Source organism: Penicillium longicatenatum (assembly GCF_028827895.1).
Source record: "Penicillium longicatenatum strain IBT 33135 chromosome Unknown contig_6_segment0_segment0, whole genome shotgun sequence".
In the NCBI taxonomy this organism is placed as follows: domain Eukaryota; kingdom Fungi; phylum Ascomycota; class Eurotiomycetes; order Eurotiales; family Aspergillaceae; genus Penicillium; species Penicillium longicatenatum.
Window position 1 is genome coordinate 5,351,531 of NW_026643123.1, and position 18,430 is coordinate 5,369,960.

Here is an 18,430-nt window from a genome sequence, read left to right on the forward strand (position 1 = left end):
AGAACTGCTCGGCGTAAGCCACAACTAAATTGCCATGTTACACCCATGGATGGAAAGTCGTTGGTGGGTGGGGAATGCCTAGTACTCAGCTGCAGATCCTTCTCGCGATTTGCCCGTCGAGGTGTGCCTTTATCTTGGCCTGCATCGTGCAGCAAAGTTGTGCTTGGCCAGGTAGGAGGGGAAGGAGGATAAGTGTCAATTGTTGGGAGTCATTGATCCCTTCCATCGTCGTGGCCCATGAAGGCAAACAATAACGAGGAATTCCCTGCCGTTTCCACTGGAGCTTGTTTACTCTTCACTCCCTTCACATTATGGATCAAGAACATGGTCGTGCGGCGGGAATCACACGCTTCTTGAGAGAGGAAGTTGTGTCACGGCATGCCGACTTGCTCTTGTTCACCTGCTGTTTGACCTCTGGGCTTGTGGATAGCACAATATACAATGGTGTGAACCCTTCATTCCCGTGACTAGATTACCGAGACTAACTCCAGCAGCTTATGCCACATTCGTCTCAATGCAAACTGGTAAGATATCTTCATTTTTGTCTCATTTTACAACCATCTGGATGTGCAAAATGGATACTTATCACTGGGGGTTCAATCAGGAAACACCATCTTCGTGGGCCTCGGCACATCAAATCAGAATTCACGTCCATACGGCTGGGCTCGCTCCTTGACATCAATCGGATGCTTTGTCCTGGGTGCCTTTTTCTTTGCGCGGCTGAACCAATGGATCGGGGCACACAAGCGGGGATCTCTGATGCTCTCCTTCTTCATCCAAGCCAGTATGATCATGATTACCGCCGCTCTGGTGCAGGCTGGTGTGGTCTCCAGTGCCATGGAATCCAATCTGGTGCAAACGACCACAAAGTGGGACTCGGAGGTCCCAATCGTTCTCCTCAGCTTTCAGTCGGCAGGCCAGATTGTTGCGAGTCGAGCTCTGGGATACAACGAGATCCCCACCGTAGTGATCACAAGCCTTTTGTGTGACCTGATGTCGGACCCGAAGCTGTTCTTACTGCGGAACGAAAAACGGGATCGGCGCCTCGCAGCCTTTATTCTCACTCTGGTTGGGGCTATTGTTGGAGGCTGGGTCACTAAAGCGACTCAGCAAATCTCGCCTGTGCTATGGTTGGCAGCCGGGATTAAGTTCTCGGTGGCATTGTGCTGGGGCTTTTGGAAGAGCAAATCATAAATCTGCGTTACCAGTATGTAGAGTTTCAAGATTTAAATACATTCTGGTCTACCATTTACGGGCCTAGACTGCTTCTCTTATCTCTCTCCCCTCGCCCGAACACCTAAGTTCGTTCGGGATTCCTATCTATGGCGATCCCTCTTATCTAAGTTGAAGCTGCGGATATCGGGTGCATCTTATGAAACACATTCTTCGGGTCGTACGTGGCTTTGACGGTTTGCAGACGTTCGAGATTCTCACCATAGATGTTTGAAACCGCCGAGTCTCCCGCTAAGATGAGGTAAGCATTAAAGAATATCCCTCATGCAACATTCGGCGGCACTTACGCTCTGCATAGTTGATATATTGTGGTACTTCTGCCTGGCGACCCTTGGTCTTCGCGTCCAGCTCAGCTTTCCATTTGGCTTGGATTTGACGTGCCCACGCGCGATGTTCTTGATCCTTGGTCTGGTCGGTCCATCGAAGGCAGATGATCCCATTCTGAGTTGAGTTACGGCTTGCTAACGCAGTTGCTGATAAGGGGGTTTCGCAAATTTTGCGCATGTCCATGAATTCAAGAATAATGGCGGACTTGATCAAGTCGCTGTCGCTCTGTATCTTGGCCATTAAATCTTCAAACATAGTCCGCACAAAGCTCAGATCCATCGGTGGCTCATAGAAGATTCCTTTGAAGGATTTCCGGTCACCGTAAGTGGCTTGGGGGTTCTGGAGAGTGTTCACCATGGAATAGGGAATCATATCCAGAGCGTTGAGGACAGGGCCCAGGTTAATGAGTCCAGAAAACCGTGCCTGGCCTTCTTCGCGACTGCCATTGTAGAAGCAGATCACGATGATGATCGGACCCGATCCATCTGGAGCCAGGGCGAAGAAACACATAGCCCCAGAGCGAGAGTCAGGACTCGCGAGGCTGCCATTGAGTTGCTCAAACACCTGTTCGAGCTTATCAGGTGTAAATCCTAAGACCCCAGAGAAGACCAGTTCTGCTTGGTCGTACGCCTGGTAGGTAAAGTCAACCACAACACCAAAATTGTAGCCCGCTCCGCGTAATCCCCAAAACAGCTCAGTGTGCTCTGATTTTGATGCCGTCACAAGCGTTCCATCAGCAAGCACAACCCGCGCAGAGAGAAGATTGTCGATCGTGAGACCATACTGCCCACTTAGCCACCCATATCCACCGCCGAGAGTCAATCCGCCAACTCCCGTGTGATTCACAGTTCCCCCGACCGTCGCCAAACCATGGGCCGCACCTGCTTCGTCAACTTCCTTCCATGTCGCGCCACCCTGGGCGGTAATTGTCCTACTAGAGGAGTCAACTGTGACGTGATTCATGCATGACAGATCAATCACCAGGCCACCGTCGCTGGAGCTGGTACCAGCAGTGGAATGACCGCCCCCTTTCACCGCAACTTCGATGTCATGGTCTTGTGCCCACAACAATGCGATACTGACATCCGCTGGGTCAACTGGCCGGACCACAATGCCCTATTCTCAGTCAGTCTGTTGAATCTTGTGTCACGCTCTTTTGCTTGTTACCGCGGGTTTCATGCCAGTGTCGGACCACCGAGTCAGACTTGCTTGATAGCCATCTGAATCCGGGGTTAACACCGAGGCGGAATGCAGCTGGCTGCGAAGAGCCTTGATCGATAAGTCACTGAGTTTTGCCATTGGTTGCAATTCTCTATATGTGTTATTTTCTTTCTTTTTGGTCCCTCGGTCTGCGGAGTCTTGGGTGAAGTGGGGTGAGACACGAATCAGAATCGCGGGGTATTTGCTCCGCGGTTGACGTCAAACGGGTGAGGCATTGCTGGCCTTGGCACTCTGTTATTCAAAATAGCTTCAGTGTGACTGGAGAAAGTTTGTTTGGGTAACTATTCCCACATATTGATGGTTGTTCCACAGGTAGTTATGTGAACTTAAGCTATGGAGGCTGTGCACGGAAACCCGCATCGGAAATCGGGATATATACATCAGGTATAATTCGATTCATCTTAGACTGTAGCTAAGTCATATCATTTTCGCAGACCAGCACACTATCTCCAGGTTTTAAGGTGTCCCTTTTGGGACTACATAGTGCCCTCCGCTCTCCAGCTCATTTGTGGATCTCCACTCCTTCATCGTTCCAAGACATTATACTCAATATTGCCAATATGATTATTTGCCTTTGGCAACGACATTGATAGGGGTGTTGTGAATTTTCCAACCCAGGTGAACAGAGCCCTGCTGCGCTAACAACAGGCTGACCCGCCCATAACATCTACAATTGATGGACTTGACATCAATGGCAGTATTCTACGGCTTCCAAAGTTCTTTTTAATTATCAGCCAATCTTTACGTGGGTTCATTTTTGCCGATTACCACGGGGTTTTCAGCCACCGTCACTTGTCCATTCTTCTCCTATTGGCCTGCCACAAAGGCCAAAGGCGCTGGCCAAGAATTACTCTCAGACGAGATCTCCTTGGATGTAGCTTCTTGTGATTTATCCGTGGTTCTAGCTAGTTATCTGATTAAAATGAAGACCTTCCCTCAATATGCCCTTGGAACCTAAAGAGCACTTTCAGCTGTAGCTTGCTGTCGCTTCTCTATTGGCTTCTCAGGACAGTCGAAGGAGGATTGCCAAACAACAGAGACTCCTGAATAATCAATACCAAGTGGTGTGCTAGTTCATTAAATTGAGGAGGATCTTGGAAGGCCGGTGGTTGGAGTGACTGCTCATTATGGAGATTCCTGGGACATCGGGAAGAAGCAAATGTGGCCATTGTCGATTATAGTTGAAAATAATTCTACCTTGACATCCTATATGCTTGGTTCGAGTATCTTTCGCTTCCAAGGTTTTTCGATCGCTTATTTCTTGTTCCATGGCCCTTTATTTGTTAGAAACGTCCCTACCTCTCAGCTCAAGCCTTTACAGGCGTGCCATCCGCAGATTGTTAGACCTCCCAGAGAGGTTGATCTCAGCGCCTTTTGCGCCTCCGTGCTCCCTCGTGACAAATATCAATGATACTGAAAGGACCCAAAGTTATTTAAGCAAGTCTCTGCTGGGAGTATTTGGCATATAGCTCTGGGTACCACCGCTGGCCGACGTCAGGATGGCTCAGGATGCGGTTTCTCAGGTGTGCCTCCCCGAACTAGGATCGGTCAGAACTGACAATCTATAGTAGATAAATAATTGACTTACGCAAGAATAAAGCGAAGATAGAAATTCACTGGGGACATCGACTGCTCGCTTTTTCTGGTCATCCGAGACGGGGATGCGTCTCACAATGTGAGCTGCGGACTCTTTGAGCTGGCTGAGAGTCAAGTCCAATCGCACACCTAGGAAGAATGGAATACTATATCGAGTTTTTGAACTCGGCGCCTAAGGAGATTTTCTAATTAGCGCAACGCTCATTGGGTTGAGACCGACTTCATACAATGACTCGGTGCGTAGTAGCTGCACAAATGCCTCCGGTGATTGCTTCGAATCCTTGTTGAATATTGATCACCAGACTTCCGTCTATCGGAGGAACATCGATCCATTCGCCGTTCTTGTTTAGAACCTGCAGTCCGCCAGTATTATCTTGGGAAAGAAACGTGAATAGACCAGCAGAATCCTTATGGGGACCGACCCCTTGGGAATTTGCGGAAGTTGATGGTGGGTACTTAACAAACTTCAACCGACTCATGTTGCCCTTGAAGTCATCGAAGGTCGCCGTGGGTAGGGACAAACATTCCGCCACCAAATGTACGAATCTTTGTGCTAAATCATCAATTCGGAAGATATAATCCTCAATGAGGCATTTCGAGCCAGGTTGATCTGGGTACTACATTAAATCGTCAGTCGTCGCACGCCTAGTGGTTTTTACCAGTCTATACCTGATTTGGCCCTTCTAGCCGCTGCCAAAATGGATCTCCCTTTTCCCATGCTCGCACTCCTGGTGTTCCGAAATCAAATTGCTTACTTGGTTAGTTGAACTCGAGGCTGACGGGCAGGTGATACTAACCTCGCGAAGGTCGGTCTTCAAAGCGGTCATCTCCGCTCCAAGGCGGGTGTAGCCAAGGAACGATGGTGAATTTATCATGTTACAATTTTCTTTCACCTCCATGGGCAGATCAAACAGGTGCGGAAGGGCTTCATGCGTGAGGCGAATTGGGTCCTTTTCTGTCAGTATGGATTCCTAAGATTTACAAATTGCTCATACCTCTAGGCCAGTGTTGGTCAAATACAGGAAGCCGACCACGAATATAGCCTCTTTCAATTTGGCTAGTTCATCGGACTTGGTTTGAGGGTCGGTCAGGCGAGCAAAGTCCACCGCTGGTACAGATGAAAACGTTCCCACCATGGTTCAACAGAGATCTGACTGGGCTTCGACAATTCACTTGCAGCTTTCGAGTTCGAGGAAGAATGTACGTGCTGAGGTTGAATATGCGACTCACGCAGTCAACCGATGCTTTCCCCGCATCGAGGCTATTACTCAGCCATTTTATACCGAATTGACAGAAGAAAAAGAACACGACAAGCACCCACTATTTCGAACACGTAAAGTAGACCACGGAGAGTCATGAGCATTTATATTAAGAAATCATCCAAAGGTATCATTCAAAATGCGAAAACTTTTCGAACACCATCCATGCAACCTAGCCGAACACCATAACCGTCCCAGAATGCGGTGTGAGCATCCACTTCATACCGTGTGCTCTTTCAGAAATGAATGCAAGCTGACTAAATCGTCACTCGGCGCAGGTGTAGGAAGATTGATTTTGGTTGCATCGAACTCCCACGCCGCCTCGCGTTCATCCCGGTGACTTCGGAGGTACAGCGGCATCATCCATTCCTTGAGACGACTTTCCAGCATACCCATGTCCCGATTCCGGTCCCACATGCGCGCAGATTCTTTGAATGCATGATTGATTTTGTCACGACGGAGGCCCTCATAAGCATCAAAAACCTCGGACAAAGGCTCGGATCGATAGCGGGCCAGTAAACGTGCGAACAAAATGGCATCGTCTAGCGCGTATGCGGCGGACTCATCTCGTGGAGGCATCTATGATATTATTGTTAGGAGCCGCAGCTTTGAAGAAGAAAATGATGGCAATAGATACATACTGCGTGAGCTGCATCGCCTAGCAGGATAACGCGATTCGTGCACCATCGGCCTCCGGGCCGAACTTGATAAACTGGATAAAGCATCCAGTCTGCTTTGCTGGCCACCATCTCCCGGATACAGGGGATCGAGGACTTTGAGAAGCGATCTTGCATTTGTCGTCGCAGAGCACTTCTAATGCGATGTTGGGTCGCCCAATCTTGACCCGAGTCGAGCTTGTGGTAGCTCAAGTCTTCCTGGCTGAACTGTATAATAGCAGCTGCGAAGATTTGCTCCTGATTCCGGTCACAATAGCTTGTCAGAATGGTTCCATGGCGTGAGTAGTTCATCGCTGATGAGCGGAAGTGAATAGGCGAGGAGATTGTTTGTGATGGGATGGTGGTTTGTAAGAACGAGATGCCTGTGTATTGGGACGGGCAGTCGGGATCCACCCAACGGGTTCGAACTGCGGAGTGGACGCCATCACATCCGATGACCAGATCTCCAATCGCTTCTGATCCATCTTGGAAATGTACCACAGCTTTCCTTCCGTGCTCTTCTCCCCCGACGACCTTTTTCCCAAAAACAATATCAACATTGCGTGTCCTCTCCACCACGGTTATCATCGCGATGGAAAGCATGATGCGCATGACTCTGCGCCCTTTATAGCCTCCAAAGCCGTTGCCGTCATGATCGACAAAATCAATCGACCCAACTGAGCGACCGGAACGCATAGAGTAGAGCTCGATGGCATTCACTTCCGCTCCACCCTCAGGACCCATGCGGTCAAGTTCTTCCAAAACGCCCAGCTGCGCCAGATGACGCTGAGCCACGGGCGTCAGGTTGATCGCACCACCGGATGTGGACAGGATATCATGTCTCTCGTAAATCGTGATGGTGAGGTCGGGCACGAATGGAGCCAGCTCCCGCGACAGGGCAAGAGCACAAGCGATACCTGCGATCCCCGCGCCGACAATGATAATGTTGTGTGGTAAAGAGCCCATGTTGGCCTGTCTTTGCCACCAATGCAGCTTCAATTTTACTTTGTGTCGATCTCGATTGTCCCAAATCTCGGATTTGTTTGGGTGTATGATGGGAGTGGCGAATTCGTTATTTCAAGTGTTCATATATCGTTAAGCGTGGACCGGGTGTATGTATAAAGCATTCTCTAGAAAGCATCAATATCCATGACCAAACGATCGACACAGTGGATGCCCCTTCGTCCACACGGGTAATTTGCAGATATATAACTGACCCAGCAAAGACTGCAAAACAAGGTTTCCTCGGCCGGGTTAGGGGATCGTTCGGCATTTAAAGCAAGATTTATCCATGGAACCGCTGTGGAGCTCCCCGTTGGCTTTGTCACCCACGTCAGGTCTGATGAATCACAAAATTCCAAGCTAAGTTGACCCGTAACCGAGGCCGGGACGGCGCGGATGAGCACGATTGGATGGGGGTTCAGGGGCCGGATTGTGTCCGCGATGCACAAAGATCCACGGGAAGAAGAAAGATTTTCGATTTCTTCTAAAACCGTTGGCCGTCAACGGGTAGCTCTTCCGAGACTAGAGCCGTTACTCGGTCCGTCTCTTGCCGTCAAAGTCCCACCAGTTCCACCTTTGCCTAACTAAGTATTGGTCCCCGTGAGGCCCAGTCGAGAACGAGCTACAGTATCCGTCTCCGCTTGGTTCATCGCGTAGCGAACTCGGGATGAGTCCCACTATTTTTGATTGATCAAAGGGGAAAAAAAGGCCAAAAGAAGAGGGCACCAAGGCGTGTCAGTTTCTTTCATAGCCTGCAGTCTGCAGGGTGACCCACGCCACCGCTGACGAAAACCCCTGCAACAAACCCCTGCACAACCTTGAACGTAAAGAAAACGGGCCGAGACACTCTTATAGGATCATTGCTTTGCCAATTGCAGCCTCGTGCAGCTGTCTGACAGTTGAGTTCATGGGCTTACTTTTGGGCTTTCGACAAGTCGAACCGGACTTCCTAGCGAACCTCAGTGGAGCTCATGGGCTAAAATGAAACGCTCGGCTCCTGTCTCCCTCCTCTAGACTCTAGCTAGCTGTCAATAATAGCCAGTGGTTGGCCACAGTTAATATATGTAAAGCGGCTCGGAAAGGCTTCGGTAAACTCGGTCTTTATTTCCGCGCTTGCGCCTTTGCAGGACGCCGAGGGACCGTGGATTTCAAGTTCCAGAGCACGAAAAAGGAGCATAGTGCGCATATCCCCGCTATGTTGATATTAGCATGAGTCTGAAGAATTGGAACAGGGGGGGGGATGCTAAACGAACCCAACACGCAATTCATCGCGTAATATCCGCTTTGCTCGGTTAGCGTCCCCGATAAAATGGGTCCTACAAAGGTCCCAAGCGTTGTACTCATTCGAGTTACAAAGACCGCTCTGGTATATCCTTCACGGGAGCAGAATATTTCCGGGTGCTCGTCCTCGAGCTCGTAAACGGCGCCTGGAATATTAACATCACCGTTGGATAGGGGAGCCATGGTGTCTACTCACTGGTGGCTTCCATCATGCCAGCCCCGTTTAACAAGGACATGGAAATCCCAGCACCCGCCACACTTCCGATATATAGCAAGATGTCTCGATTCTCGCTGTTCACCCAGGGGAACTGCTCGTCCCCAGGAACACCCATCAGCCATAGCATTATGGCCAGGGTAGCGAAACCAATGGTCGTTGGGTGACGCGTGCCTATTCGTTTCTTCAACCACGCGACAGGAATACCGAGAACAGCATTGGGGCCTTGAATTGCCGCGAATAGAAGCCCCGTTGGAAGACTTCCCCAGTGAAAGATGTGGCGAACGTGTAGCGGTAGCGTGGCACTGAAACTTGATGACACAACTGCGTAACAGATACTACTGACAATGCCTCCGACATATCGGGCATTCGTGAAAAGCAAAATGTACAAGTTCAAGTTAAACTTCCCTGATATGACACCTTCCAACTCGGTGAGATTCCCCGTCACAGCCGTTGGCAACAACGGGCTATCTTCGTCAACTGCAGGTGTCTCGCTCGCACATTCGTCAGTCGGGGACAATTTCGAATTCTCCTGTGGCTGTGGTGTATCGACCATCAAAGATTGGAGTCCAATGCCAATCGCACTCGCAATGAAGGCGCAGTTCCAAGCTCCCCAGTACCCCGCCAGCTGGAGAAGAGCACCGGCGATCAGAGGTGCAGCCGTCGTGCCGACCGCGAGGGAAACGGTCATTATGCGATTTATCTTATCGAACTCTTCCAAGGATACCTTTCGTGATAAGCTGGACAGCCCAAGAACACCTACACTTGCGTTTGCGACCGCCTGCACAAAGCGACCGGAGAATAGTAGCATTACTGTCGTTTTGTCAGTCAGGGTAAGACGGATAAGGGGGTCAGTCATACATGAATCCGCGGCGGCAATCATCACAGAACCGAGCAACTCGCCCACCAGGCCAGCGATCAGCCAGGAATCATTTTGAAACCGGTCGGCATGGTGGTGGATGAATGGGCTGACTATGAACGACACCAGTGCGCTTTCGGCCAGCAGAGCAAGACTGGCGTTCTGGATCAGTTCGGGGGCGAGATGAAGGCGATTCTCGAGCATCGAGGGAAGAATGGACACCAGAAAATCATGCAGAAACATGTCTACCTCAGTCAGTCTATTTCAACCGATGCAACCTTTCAAGCGCTATACCTGTCAACATCGTCGTTGCTACTGCTACCAGTACGAATTTCTCTGAGGACCTCCACCCATAACCCCATTGTCGATTCTTCGTTTTGAAGTCCAACATGTTTGAACGACCACCGATTTTCTTCTACTGGAGAAGATTCATCTGAGCTGAGAAGCAGAAAAGTGGACGAGTCAGCTCAGATCCCAATCATTCGCTCGGCGATTGGGCTCATGCCGTGACACAGTCCAGACCCTTGGCTTGAATAATGATCTACCATTGGACAGATGCGTCCAAACCTTGCAAGACCGACTGAGAAAAAGCAATGGGGGTCAATATTCAATAGCGTTGATGGTGCAAATCCCGAAGAAGACACGATCAGCCCATCTAGATCGCGATCGCGATCCACATACCCGTTTTCGTTAGCATAATTAAGCAGGAACAACAATAATGTACTCTTGGGATGCTATGACCAGACATTTTATCCTTGTTTTTTTGCGGCTGAAAAGGCTTGAAAAAGAAAACTATCCAGTGCTAGCCATTAACCCCCAAATGCTGGGTTGGATGCAAGGTGTACCTCCCTTGCATCTTGACATTATTCGATCTTACATTGTGATTCTACAGTATTCGAGGTTACTAGTCTACTGTGCATGTATTTGTAGAGGAATTCGAAAACACAGGCTACCATGCGATGAATATCGAATCAAGATTAAGAACCACAACTAGTGCAAAGGTTCCTGCAGTCAGCCCACACGTGAGCAACCTTATGTCAAGACATTGAACTGCACAATTGCCATTATGCCACGGCAATTCCGTTGGGGAAGTCTGCGTCGTCACCTGCGACCTGCCCGGCTCTTAGTTCATGTCTCTAATAGAGACCGATTTCGATGTGGACCATGTGGACCTCTATTGAATCTATTGACCCAATTGCAGGTCGACTATGAATCAAGGAGTCCAGCTAAGTACATAGCTCCGTGTCATGGATTCCCCGGGATTGGGGTTGAACCGGTGATGAAACTCAGAATCAAGATCGATAGCATATCTCTCCCAGACTAGAAGATTCCATACCTGAGATCCACCGGCATGCTCCGATACCTTTAGGGTAATTCACCATGTTGGTGATAAGCATGGAGGATAAGGGCCCACCAAGATTACAACGGGCCAGTCACGGGCATGCGGAAGAGAGACAGTTTATCAGGTACGGTCGAGTCGATGGAGCTTGACCGATTCGACACCAATCAGAGCTGCAATCGCCCTGGGCGACCAAATCTCGGTTTGGTCGCATGTAGATCCCTTCCATATGGGGTATACAGCATCTCCACTCGGGGATCATAGCCTGGGATAGCGTGAAAAACGCGACAGAAGATAAATCTTGCATAGCTTTTGGTATTTAAACTATCGTTTCTCCACGTCTGTCGGCGCAATTGGAAACGAACATTATCCAACATGTTGGCTCCGCAAACTGGTCTTCTTGCGTCGCTGCTGCTGGCTAGCAGCACACTGTGTGCCGCCTCGGCGCCACACGCCCACCACGAGGAAAAGATCGCCCCTAAGGTGTTCATCGTTTCGATGGTATGGGAAAATGGAACCGAGATCTGGGAACCTACAGTACACTAACCCTGAGATAGTTCGCACCCGAAGCCGAGGTCTGGTGGAACATTCCTGAATTCGACCTCCTTGCGCACAATGTCACCGTTCCTGGTCTCTCGCCCATCTACCCCGATGTTCACTGCACCGAGGATTTCGAAATCTGCCAATTGATCACCGGCGAATCCGAGATCAATGCCGCTACCACCGTCACCTCTGTTGCATTCTCTCCCCTCTTCAACCTTACTGAGACATACTTCTTCATCGCGGGTATTGCAGGTGTCAACCCCGAACGAGCAACCCTCGGCTCTGCTACATTTGCACGATACGCGGTCCAGGTTGCCTTGCAATATGAGATCGACATCCGCGAGCTGCCCAGCACCTACAAGACAGGCTACTTCCCTCTGGGATCTGACTTCCCCAACCAGTACCCCAGCAGCATCTACGGCACTGAGGTCTTCGAGGTGAACGATGATCTCCGTAGCATCGCCGCCAAGTTCGCCCGCCGTGCCAACTTGTCCGACTCGACTGCCGCCCAGGCCTACCGCGCGCACTACAACACTACCAACGGACAGTACAAGGCCGCTACCCTGCCCCCGTCTATTGTGGAGTGCGACGTCGCAACCTCGGATGTTTACTACAGCGGTAACATCCTTGGCCATGCCTTCACCAACACCACCAAGCTGTTCACCAATGGAACTGGTGATTACTGCAGCAGTGCCCAGGAGGATAACGCTACTCTCGAGGCTCTGATGCGCGCTGCTGTTCACAAGCTGACTGACTTTTCGCGCATCATTGTCATGCGTACTGCCTCGGACTTCGATCGTCCCTACCCCGGCTCTTCGGCTACCTACAACCTGCTCTATGCCGATGCCGGTGGTTATGCCCCTGCCATCGCGAACATCTACCGCGCTGGTATCCACGTGGTAGAAGGCATCTTGGGTAACTGGGAGACCACCTTCGCTGGTGGCGTTGAGCCTTCCAACTACATTGGCGATATCTTCGGTACCCTCGGTGGCCAGCCTGATTTCGGTCCTGGACGCACCGAGGCTCTTGTTAACAGCGGAGCTTACAAGAAGCGCAGTCTTCGTCGCAAGTAATAGTTTTGCGACCGAGTTGTATAAAAGTCGTGTGCTAGGTAGTTGGCCTGTATATATTGCATCCTGTTACTATGGTATAATTAGCTAGCCTTGGGACTTGGATGTACAAAATTCAAATATATGCCCGTCATCATGTGGACCAACGAGAAATGAGCGTCAGTGGTGGAAAGTACACATTGTATAGGTTGATTTCAAATCATAAGTCGGTGAATGACGTTCTGCCATATTGCCCCTCCCCGTAAATGTAAACACTATGCACCATCAACGCATAGCTCAATTGCACCCTTAATACTCTGCCAAAATGAGCTCTGTGATCCAGTCGCAAAAAACTGCTCTTATCACCGGGGCTGCCTCGGGGGTTGGCTTTGCTATAGCAAAGCTCTGCCGAAGCAAGGGCATGCATCTTGCCTTGCTGGATATTGACCAGGACAATCTGGCCAAGACAAAAAAAGTTCTGGCCGAGCTTGACCCTTCTCTCAAAACCGAGACATACGCGTTCGATGTCGCCGACGCTGCAGCTTGGAAGAAAGTAGCCGCAGGGATCAGCGAGGTCTTCCCCGGCGGCATTGACCTGGTGGTGCTGAATGCGGGGAAGGCCTACAGGCCGCAGGAATCCTCCCCGAGCCGCCTCAAACAATGGCTGGATGGGGAATACTGGCGAAAGGTCGGCACCTCTATCACCCTTCTTCATACTAAACTAACATGATCAGACTCTCGACACAAATGTCTACGGCCCTCTCAACGGGTTAGAGGTTCTTCTCCCTCTGCTGCTCTCGTCGAACTCCCAGACACCCAAATCTATCGTTGTAACGGGTTCCAAACAAGGCATTACAAATCCGCCCGGAGGAGGCAACCCAGCATATAATGCGTCCAAGGCGGCGATCAAGAGTCTGACGGAGCATCTATCCTACGACCTACGGTCTGATCCGACAACTGCCCATATCTCTGTCCACCTCTTGATTCCTGGCTGGACATGGACTGGACTCATGGGGAACGTCGGCCCAACCAATGAAGAGGAAACCAAGAAACCAGAGGGAGCTTGGTACCCTAGCCAAGTTGCGAGAGAATTGGTGGAAGGACTGGAAAAAGGGTCATTCTACATCATTTGCCCGGATGGTGAAACAGATCGCGCCCTGGATCAAGCGCGCATGAAATGGGGTGGAGAAGATGCTGTTGAGGGTAGACCGGCACTGTCACGTTGGGAGAATAGTTGGAAGGTTCGTGCTGAAGAAGCGATCCGGGCAGATGCAGAAGTGCGTCGAGGTTAAGTATATTCTCGGGATATGATCCCGGTCGATATAGATTGCTGCCACCCAGTTTAAGCTTCCCAATATCCATAAATACATTCATATCCTAAGTTGCTGCAAATGCCGTTCTTTATTTTCCAAGGTTGATGATTCCCGGGGGGACGTGCGCCTCCAGTGATGGGGAAGTCAGTGAGGTCAGCGATGCAACCCTATGCACCGCATTGGGATAGACTGAGGCCCAGATCTCGAACTTGACTTACCTTTGCAACATCCACCAAATCAAAAGTCAGAATCAATGACCTATTCATACTTCACATCGTGGAAGTCTTCCATGATCCCTGGTCGGAATGCTGATCACCTCGCGCCTCCAACCTCGGCAAACACCCAATCCGCGAGCTTTCCCCACGACTGGACCGCTTGGACCCTGAGTCTAAGATGCAACCGTCAATTAGATAGTCGATCAACTCCCCTTTCCCGTGCCATTGTGCGGAGAAGCGTGGGGGTGACATGTCGATGCAACATTCTTCTTATCTAATGAGCAAGGGGTGCCTGTGCTGCAGCGCTTGATAACGAACGTCACCCTCGAAGTTCTTCACACCTGCGGGAGCTGTGGAAACTAGTCTTTGCTTACACCATTCAGTAGATTATACTCGCCTTCGATTTTTATGATGGCGACGCAGTCCCCGCAGCCATCGTCGGTGGACGATATCACCAAAACGGCCTCGTTCAAGGCTGTCGATGACCCCAATAAGTTACAGGGATACGCGTCCGCTCCGGGGGTTATTGATGAAGTCACTCGTGTGGTAGACCACAAGGCTGAACGGCGCCTCTGTCGACGATTCGACTTTCGTCTGCTGCCTATCCTTGCAATCATGTGTAGGTTTTTATCCGACCAGGCGCTAAGAGCTTTATTAACAATTGCCAGATCTGTTCAATGCCCTTGACAAAGGAAATCTGGGAAATGCCGAGACCGCTGGGATGACCGACGGTGAGACCCTCGTATCGATCCGAGTTGCGCTGAATGCTAATTGACCTTTCAGACCTTCACTTCAAGCCTAACCAATACAATCTTCTATTGTCAATATTCTTTGTACCGTTTGTGATCTTCGCGCCGCCTTTCTCAATGCTTGGGAAGAAGTTCAGTCCGGCGCGTGTGTTACCAATCCTGATGTTTTCCTTTGGCTGTTTCACCATGCTCTCATCGGCCGCGCGCAACTTCGGCGGCCTCTTCGCTCTACGGTGGTTCTTGGGCATGTCCGAAGCAGCATTTTTCCCATTGGTGATCTACTACTTGACCACCTTTTACCGCCGTGGCGAACTAGCTCGACGCTTGGCTATCTTCTACGCTGCCTCTAACATCGCGAACGCCTTCTCTGGATTGATCGCATTTGGTGTGTTTCAAATCCAGGGGTCGAGCATTCCAAACTGGCGATATCTGTTCATTATCGAGGGCGCCGTCACCGTGCTCTTCGCAATCTTCGCCTTCTTCTATCTCCCCAAGAGTGCCGCCGAGGCTAAATTCCTTTCGGAAGACGAGAAGGCATTGGCATTTCATCGCATCCAGGTTGATTCGAGTGCCGTGGTGAACGAGAAGTTCAGTCTACGCGAAGCTCTTGTGATTTTCAAACACCCCACTACCTATGTTTTTCTGTGTATTGAAATTTGTCTCGGTGTCCCCTTGCAAGGCGTTGCCCTCTTCATGCCGCAGATTGTCGCACGCCTAGGCTATCCGACTGTCAAGACCAACCTCTACACAGTGGCCCCGAACGTGACGGGTGCGGTCATGCTGCTTGTTCTGGCATTCCTCTCTGATTGGACACGACTGCGATCACCATTCATCGTTCTCGGCTTCCTACTCACATTTTCCGGGTTCATGATCTATGCGTCCATCGACGACGTCCATAGCGAGCTGCAGGTGGCTTACTTTGCCACTTTCATGATGACCTGGGGTACCTCAGCGCCGTCAGTCATGTTGAGTACATGGTATAATAACAACATTGCACATGAGGGCCGCCGTGTGCTTCTAACCAGTATTGGTGTCCCATTAGCCAATCTGATGGGACTGGTGGGCAGCAATGTCTTCCGTGAGCAAGATGCGCCTAAGTATATGCCCGCATTGATTACGGTGTCAGCATTTGGCGCGACAGGTGCCTGTCTAGCGGGTCTGCTAGCATTGTATATGTGGCTTGATAACAAGCGGCGCGATCGGCGCGATGGTGTGACTATCCGAGCGCGGGATATTCCTACCGAGCGAATGCGAGATGGTCCTGCATCGCCCGAGTTCCGTTGGTTCCTTTAATGCGAGCACGTCTGTACGTATTGAGAATATGACTTTGTTATGCATACTCGTCTCTTTGTATCAATACGGCACCGCCTCTCGCGGGGAAGTTCGGCGGAACGATCGAATGTGGAGATGCGGATGCTTATTCCTTCGAACCCGAGACTATGAGCTAATGCGTATTTATGCAGCTCTGGGACTAGTATATACCTTCATAATGCATGATTATTGCATTCGGCTTATCTGAGACACCGAAATTCCGCGAAGCTCGCTGCAACTTCGATGCGACTACGTGTGACCGCACATGAAAAGAGGGGTTGGACAGGATGAGGAGCTGCAGGTCTGCGATAATTATCCTTTTTTATTTCAGAGGTGCATCTGCTTTCCCCTTCCTCTCCTCACATCTCTCTTTAAATTCAAACGTTTTTAGAATATCATCATCATGCCCGCCTCACAAGACGTCATGGACGCCGTCGAGCGCCATAAAGCTACAGCCCTTCGACCTGTGACTAGACATATCACCGGCCACAATGCAGAGGGAAAGGCTATCCTCCACTCTTCGACCGAAGTGCCCCTCTCTTTCCACAACCATGTCACTGCAGGCCAGTCGCACCCAATGTCCTTTAGTGTTGCCTACACCACCTCGCAATTCCCGCCGGATCTGAACAACGACGCCGACCTGGAAGCCCATAATAAGCTGATCGAGTCTGGAAATCTGGGCTTGGTCAACCCCGGCGGCTCGGTGTTCCGCATTGTGGACTTTGCGCCTAACAGCCCGGGCGCCGTTCATCGGACACAAAGTCTTGATTATGGCATTGTGTTGGAAGGTCAGATTGAGATGATTTTGGAGGAAGGGGAGCCCGTTCTGTTGCAGCGGGGTGACCACGCTATTCAACGTGCTACTATGCATGGTTGGCGAAACCCGAGTACGACCGAATGGACGCGCATGGCGTTTGTGCTGCAGGACTGTAAGCCATTGACGGTCGGTGGGGCTCGTCTTAAGGAAGATTTGGGTCCGATGAAGGGAGCTATCAACACGAGTGGGAATGACCAGTAAAGTACAACATGTACCTAGTCTAAGGTACTATCTTTTATCCTAAGGCTATACTTTAATAACCACTTTTCCGAAGTGACTACCACTTTCTAAAAACTTGAATGCCTCTTTAGCTTCAGCGAAAGAAAACACCCGATGAACCACTGGATGAATCTGGTTCTTCTCATAGAATCGGACCATCTCTTCAAACCGATCCTTGGGGCCGTTGATAATGCCTTTGAGGGTCACCGTTCGTCGCAAAGCCAATAAATTCACGTTCATCCGATCATCAGCCGCATCGACTTTGCCCGATACATAGCCAATACAGTCGATGAGGCCACCAAACGCAATGCAGTCAAAGCTTTTTCTGAGGGTTTGTGCTCCACCAGTCTCGAGAATAATATCGGCGCCGTGGTTATCCGTGACTCGCATTACCTCTGCTTCCCAGTTCGGAGTGGTGAGGTAGTTAATTGTAAAGTCGGCACCTAGCTTTCTGGCTCGATCTAATTTTTCATCGGATGAGGACGTGATGATGGCTAAATAGTCAGCACTAAGCAACCTGGTCCTGTTTTTCAATAATAGAGTGATATTACCTTTAGCCCCAGAAGCCTTGGCGATTTGCAATCCTGCTATGGCTACACCCCCAGTCCCTTGGAGCAGGATATACTCGTCTTTACCGCCATTGTGCCCCATTGGTCGCATCCCATTGATAGACATCCAGGCCGTCACCGCGGCAATTGGCAAGGTGCATGCTTCCTCATCAGACATGAATGCAGGAGCTAGGACCAATCCGTGTGCGGGGAAGATGCGGTGAGTGGCGAGGACGCCGTCCAGCGGGAGGCCCAGACTTCCTGCCAATTGGTTCTCCATCACTTGGCCGGTTTGATGCTCGGGTAGGAATGTAGACAAAACGCGGTTTCCAACGGTCCATTGTGATACATCAGGTCCAATGGCGATGATGGTGCCGCACATATCCGAACATGGCACAATGGTGGCGTCTTGATCGGCGGTTTTGTGGTGCTTATATTCACCCTTCGTCACTGATAAGTACTTATCAGTTATCAGGTCACTTTCTTGGTTATATTCTTCGTGCTTTGAGGGGGCTTCACCTTCAACGTCTCGATAGTTGAGGGAGACTGCGTTGATCTTCACCAGTACGTGCCCCGCGCCGGGTGTTGGCATCGAGTCCTCTATCTGGCGGAGGCTATCCAAGCCTTGGAGAGGCGTGATCCATTTTTGAATGCTCATGTTTAGGAGTATCGAAAATTG

General features: G+C 50.4%; 9 protein-coding genes across 9 annotated transcripts; 5 read left to right on the forward strand and 4 right to left on the reverse strand.

Moving 5' to 3' along the window:
• Positions 1-311: 311 nt before the first annotated feature.
• Positions 312-1,194, forward strand: N7484_010194 (YoaK family protein; the record flags this gene model as incomplete). Its single annotated transcript, XM_057120581.1, has 3 exons — positions 312-444; positions 495-524; positions 605-1,194. 3 exons carry the CDS (start codon positions 312-314, stop codon positions 1,192-1,194), a joined length of 753 nt encoding a protein of 250 aa, XP_056970136.1.
• A 145-nt stretch (positions 1,195-1,339) lies between these two features.
• On the reverse strand, positions 1,340-2,859 carry N7484_010195 (FAD-binding oxidoreductase; the record flags this gene model as incomplete). Its single annotated transcript, XM_057120582.1, has 3 exons — positions 1,340-1,464; positions 1,521-2,676; positions 2,728-2,859. The coding sequence occupies 3 exons, from the start codon at positions 2,857-2,859 to the stop codon at positions 1,340-1,342; spliced, it is 1,413 nt and encodes a 470-aa protein (XP_056970137.1).
• Positions 2,860-5,855: 2,996 nt separating this feature from the next.
• Positions 5,856-7,258, reverse strand: N7484_010196 (FAD-dependent oxidoreductase; the record flags this gene model as incomplete). The annotated part of the gene is made up of 2 exons (XM_057120583.1): positions 5,856-6,215; positions 6,278-7,258. 2 exons carry the CDS (start codon positions 7,256-7,258, stop codon positions 5,856-5,858), a joined length of 1,341 nt encoding a protein of 446 aa, XP_056970138.1.
• A 1,137-nt stretch (positions 7,259-8,395) lies between these two features.
• On the reverse strand, positions 8,396-10,010 carry N7484_010197 (uncharacterized protein; the record flags this gene model as incomplete). The annotated part of the gene is made up of 4 exons (XM_057120584.1): positions 8,396-8,721; positions 8,772-9,602; positions 9,651-9,907; positions 9,943-10,010. The coding sequence occupies 4 exons, from the start codon at positions 10,008-10,010 to the stop codon at positions 8,396-8,398; spliced, it is 1,482 nt and encodes a 493-aa protein (XP_056970139.1).
• A 1,352-nt stretch (positions 10,011-11,362) lies between these two features.
• On the forward strand, positions 11,363-12,603 carry N7484_010198 (purine-nucleoside phosphorylase; the record flags this gene model as incomplete). The annotated part of the gene is made up of 2 exons (XM_057120585.1): positions 11,363-11,488; positions 11,545-12,603. The coding sequence occupies 2 exons, from the start codon at positions 11,363-11,365 to the stop codon at positions 12,601-12,603; spliced, it is 1,185 nt and encodes a 394-aa protein (XP_056970140.1).
• A 301-nt stretch (positions 12,604-12,904) lies between these two features.
• N7484_010199 (SDR family NAD(P)-dependent oxidoreductase) lies at positions 12,905-13,871 on the forward strand (the record flags this gene model as incomplete). Its single annotated transcript, XM_057120586.1, has 2 exons — positions 12,905-13,267; positions 13,314-13,871. The coding sequence occupies 2 exons, from the start codon at positions 12,905-12,907 to the stop codon at positions 13,869-13,871; spliced, it is 921 nt and encodes a 306-aa protein (XP_056970141.1).
• Positions 13,872-14,518: 647 nt separating this feature from the next.
• Positions 14,519-16,149, forward strand: N7484_010200 (putative MFS transporter; the record flags this gene model as incomplete). Its single annotated transcript, XM_057120587.1, has 3 exons — positions 14,519-14,726; positions 14,776-14,838; positions 14,891-16,149. The coding sequence occupies 3 exons, from the start codon at positions 14,519-14,521 to the stop codon at positions 16,147-16,149; spliced, it is 1,530 nt and encodes a 509-aa protein (XP_056970142.1).
• A 421-nt stretch (positions 16,150-16,570) lies between these two features.
• Positions 16,571-17,185, forward strand: N7484_010201 (cupin domain-containing protein; the record flags this gene model as incomplete). The annotated part of the gene is made up of 1 exon (XM_057120588.1): positions 16,571-17,185. The coding sequence occupies one exon, from the start codon at positions 16,571-16,573 to the stop codon at positions 17,183-17,185; it is 615 nt and encodes a 204-aa protein (XP_056970143.1).
• A 45-nt stretch (positions 17,186-17,230) lies between these two features.
• On the reverse strand, positions 17,231-18,409 carry N7484_010202 (zinc-dependent alcohol dehydrogenase family protein; the record flags this gene model as incomplete). The annotated part of the gene is made up of 2 exons (XM_057120589.1): positions 17,231-17,697; positions 17,755-18,409. The coding sequence occupies 2 exons, from the start codon at positions 18,407-18,409 to the stop codon at positions 17,231-17,233; spliced, it is 1,122 nt and encodes a 373-aa protein (XP_056970144.1).
• Positions 18,410-18,430: the final 21 nt, after the last annotated feature.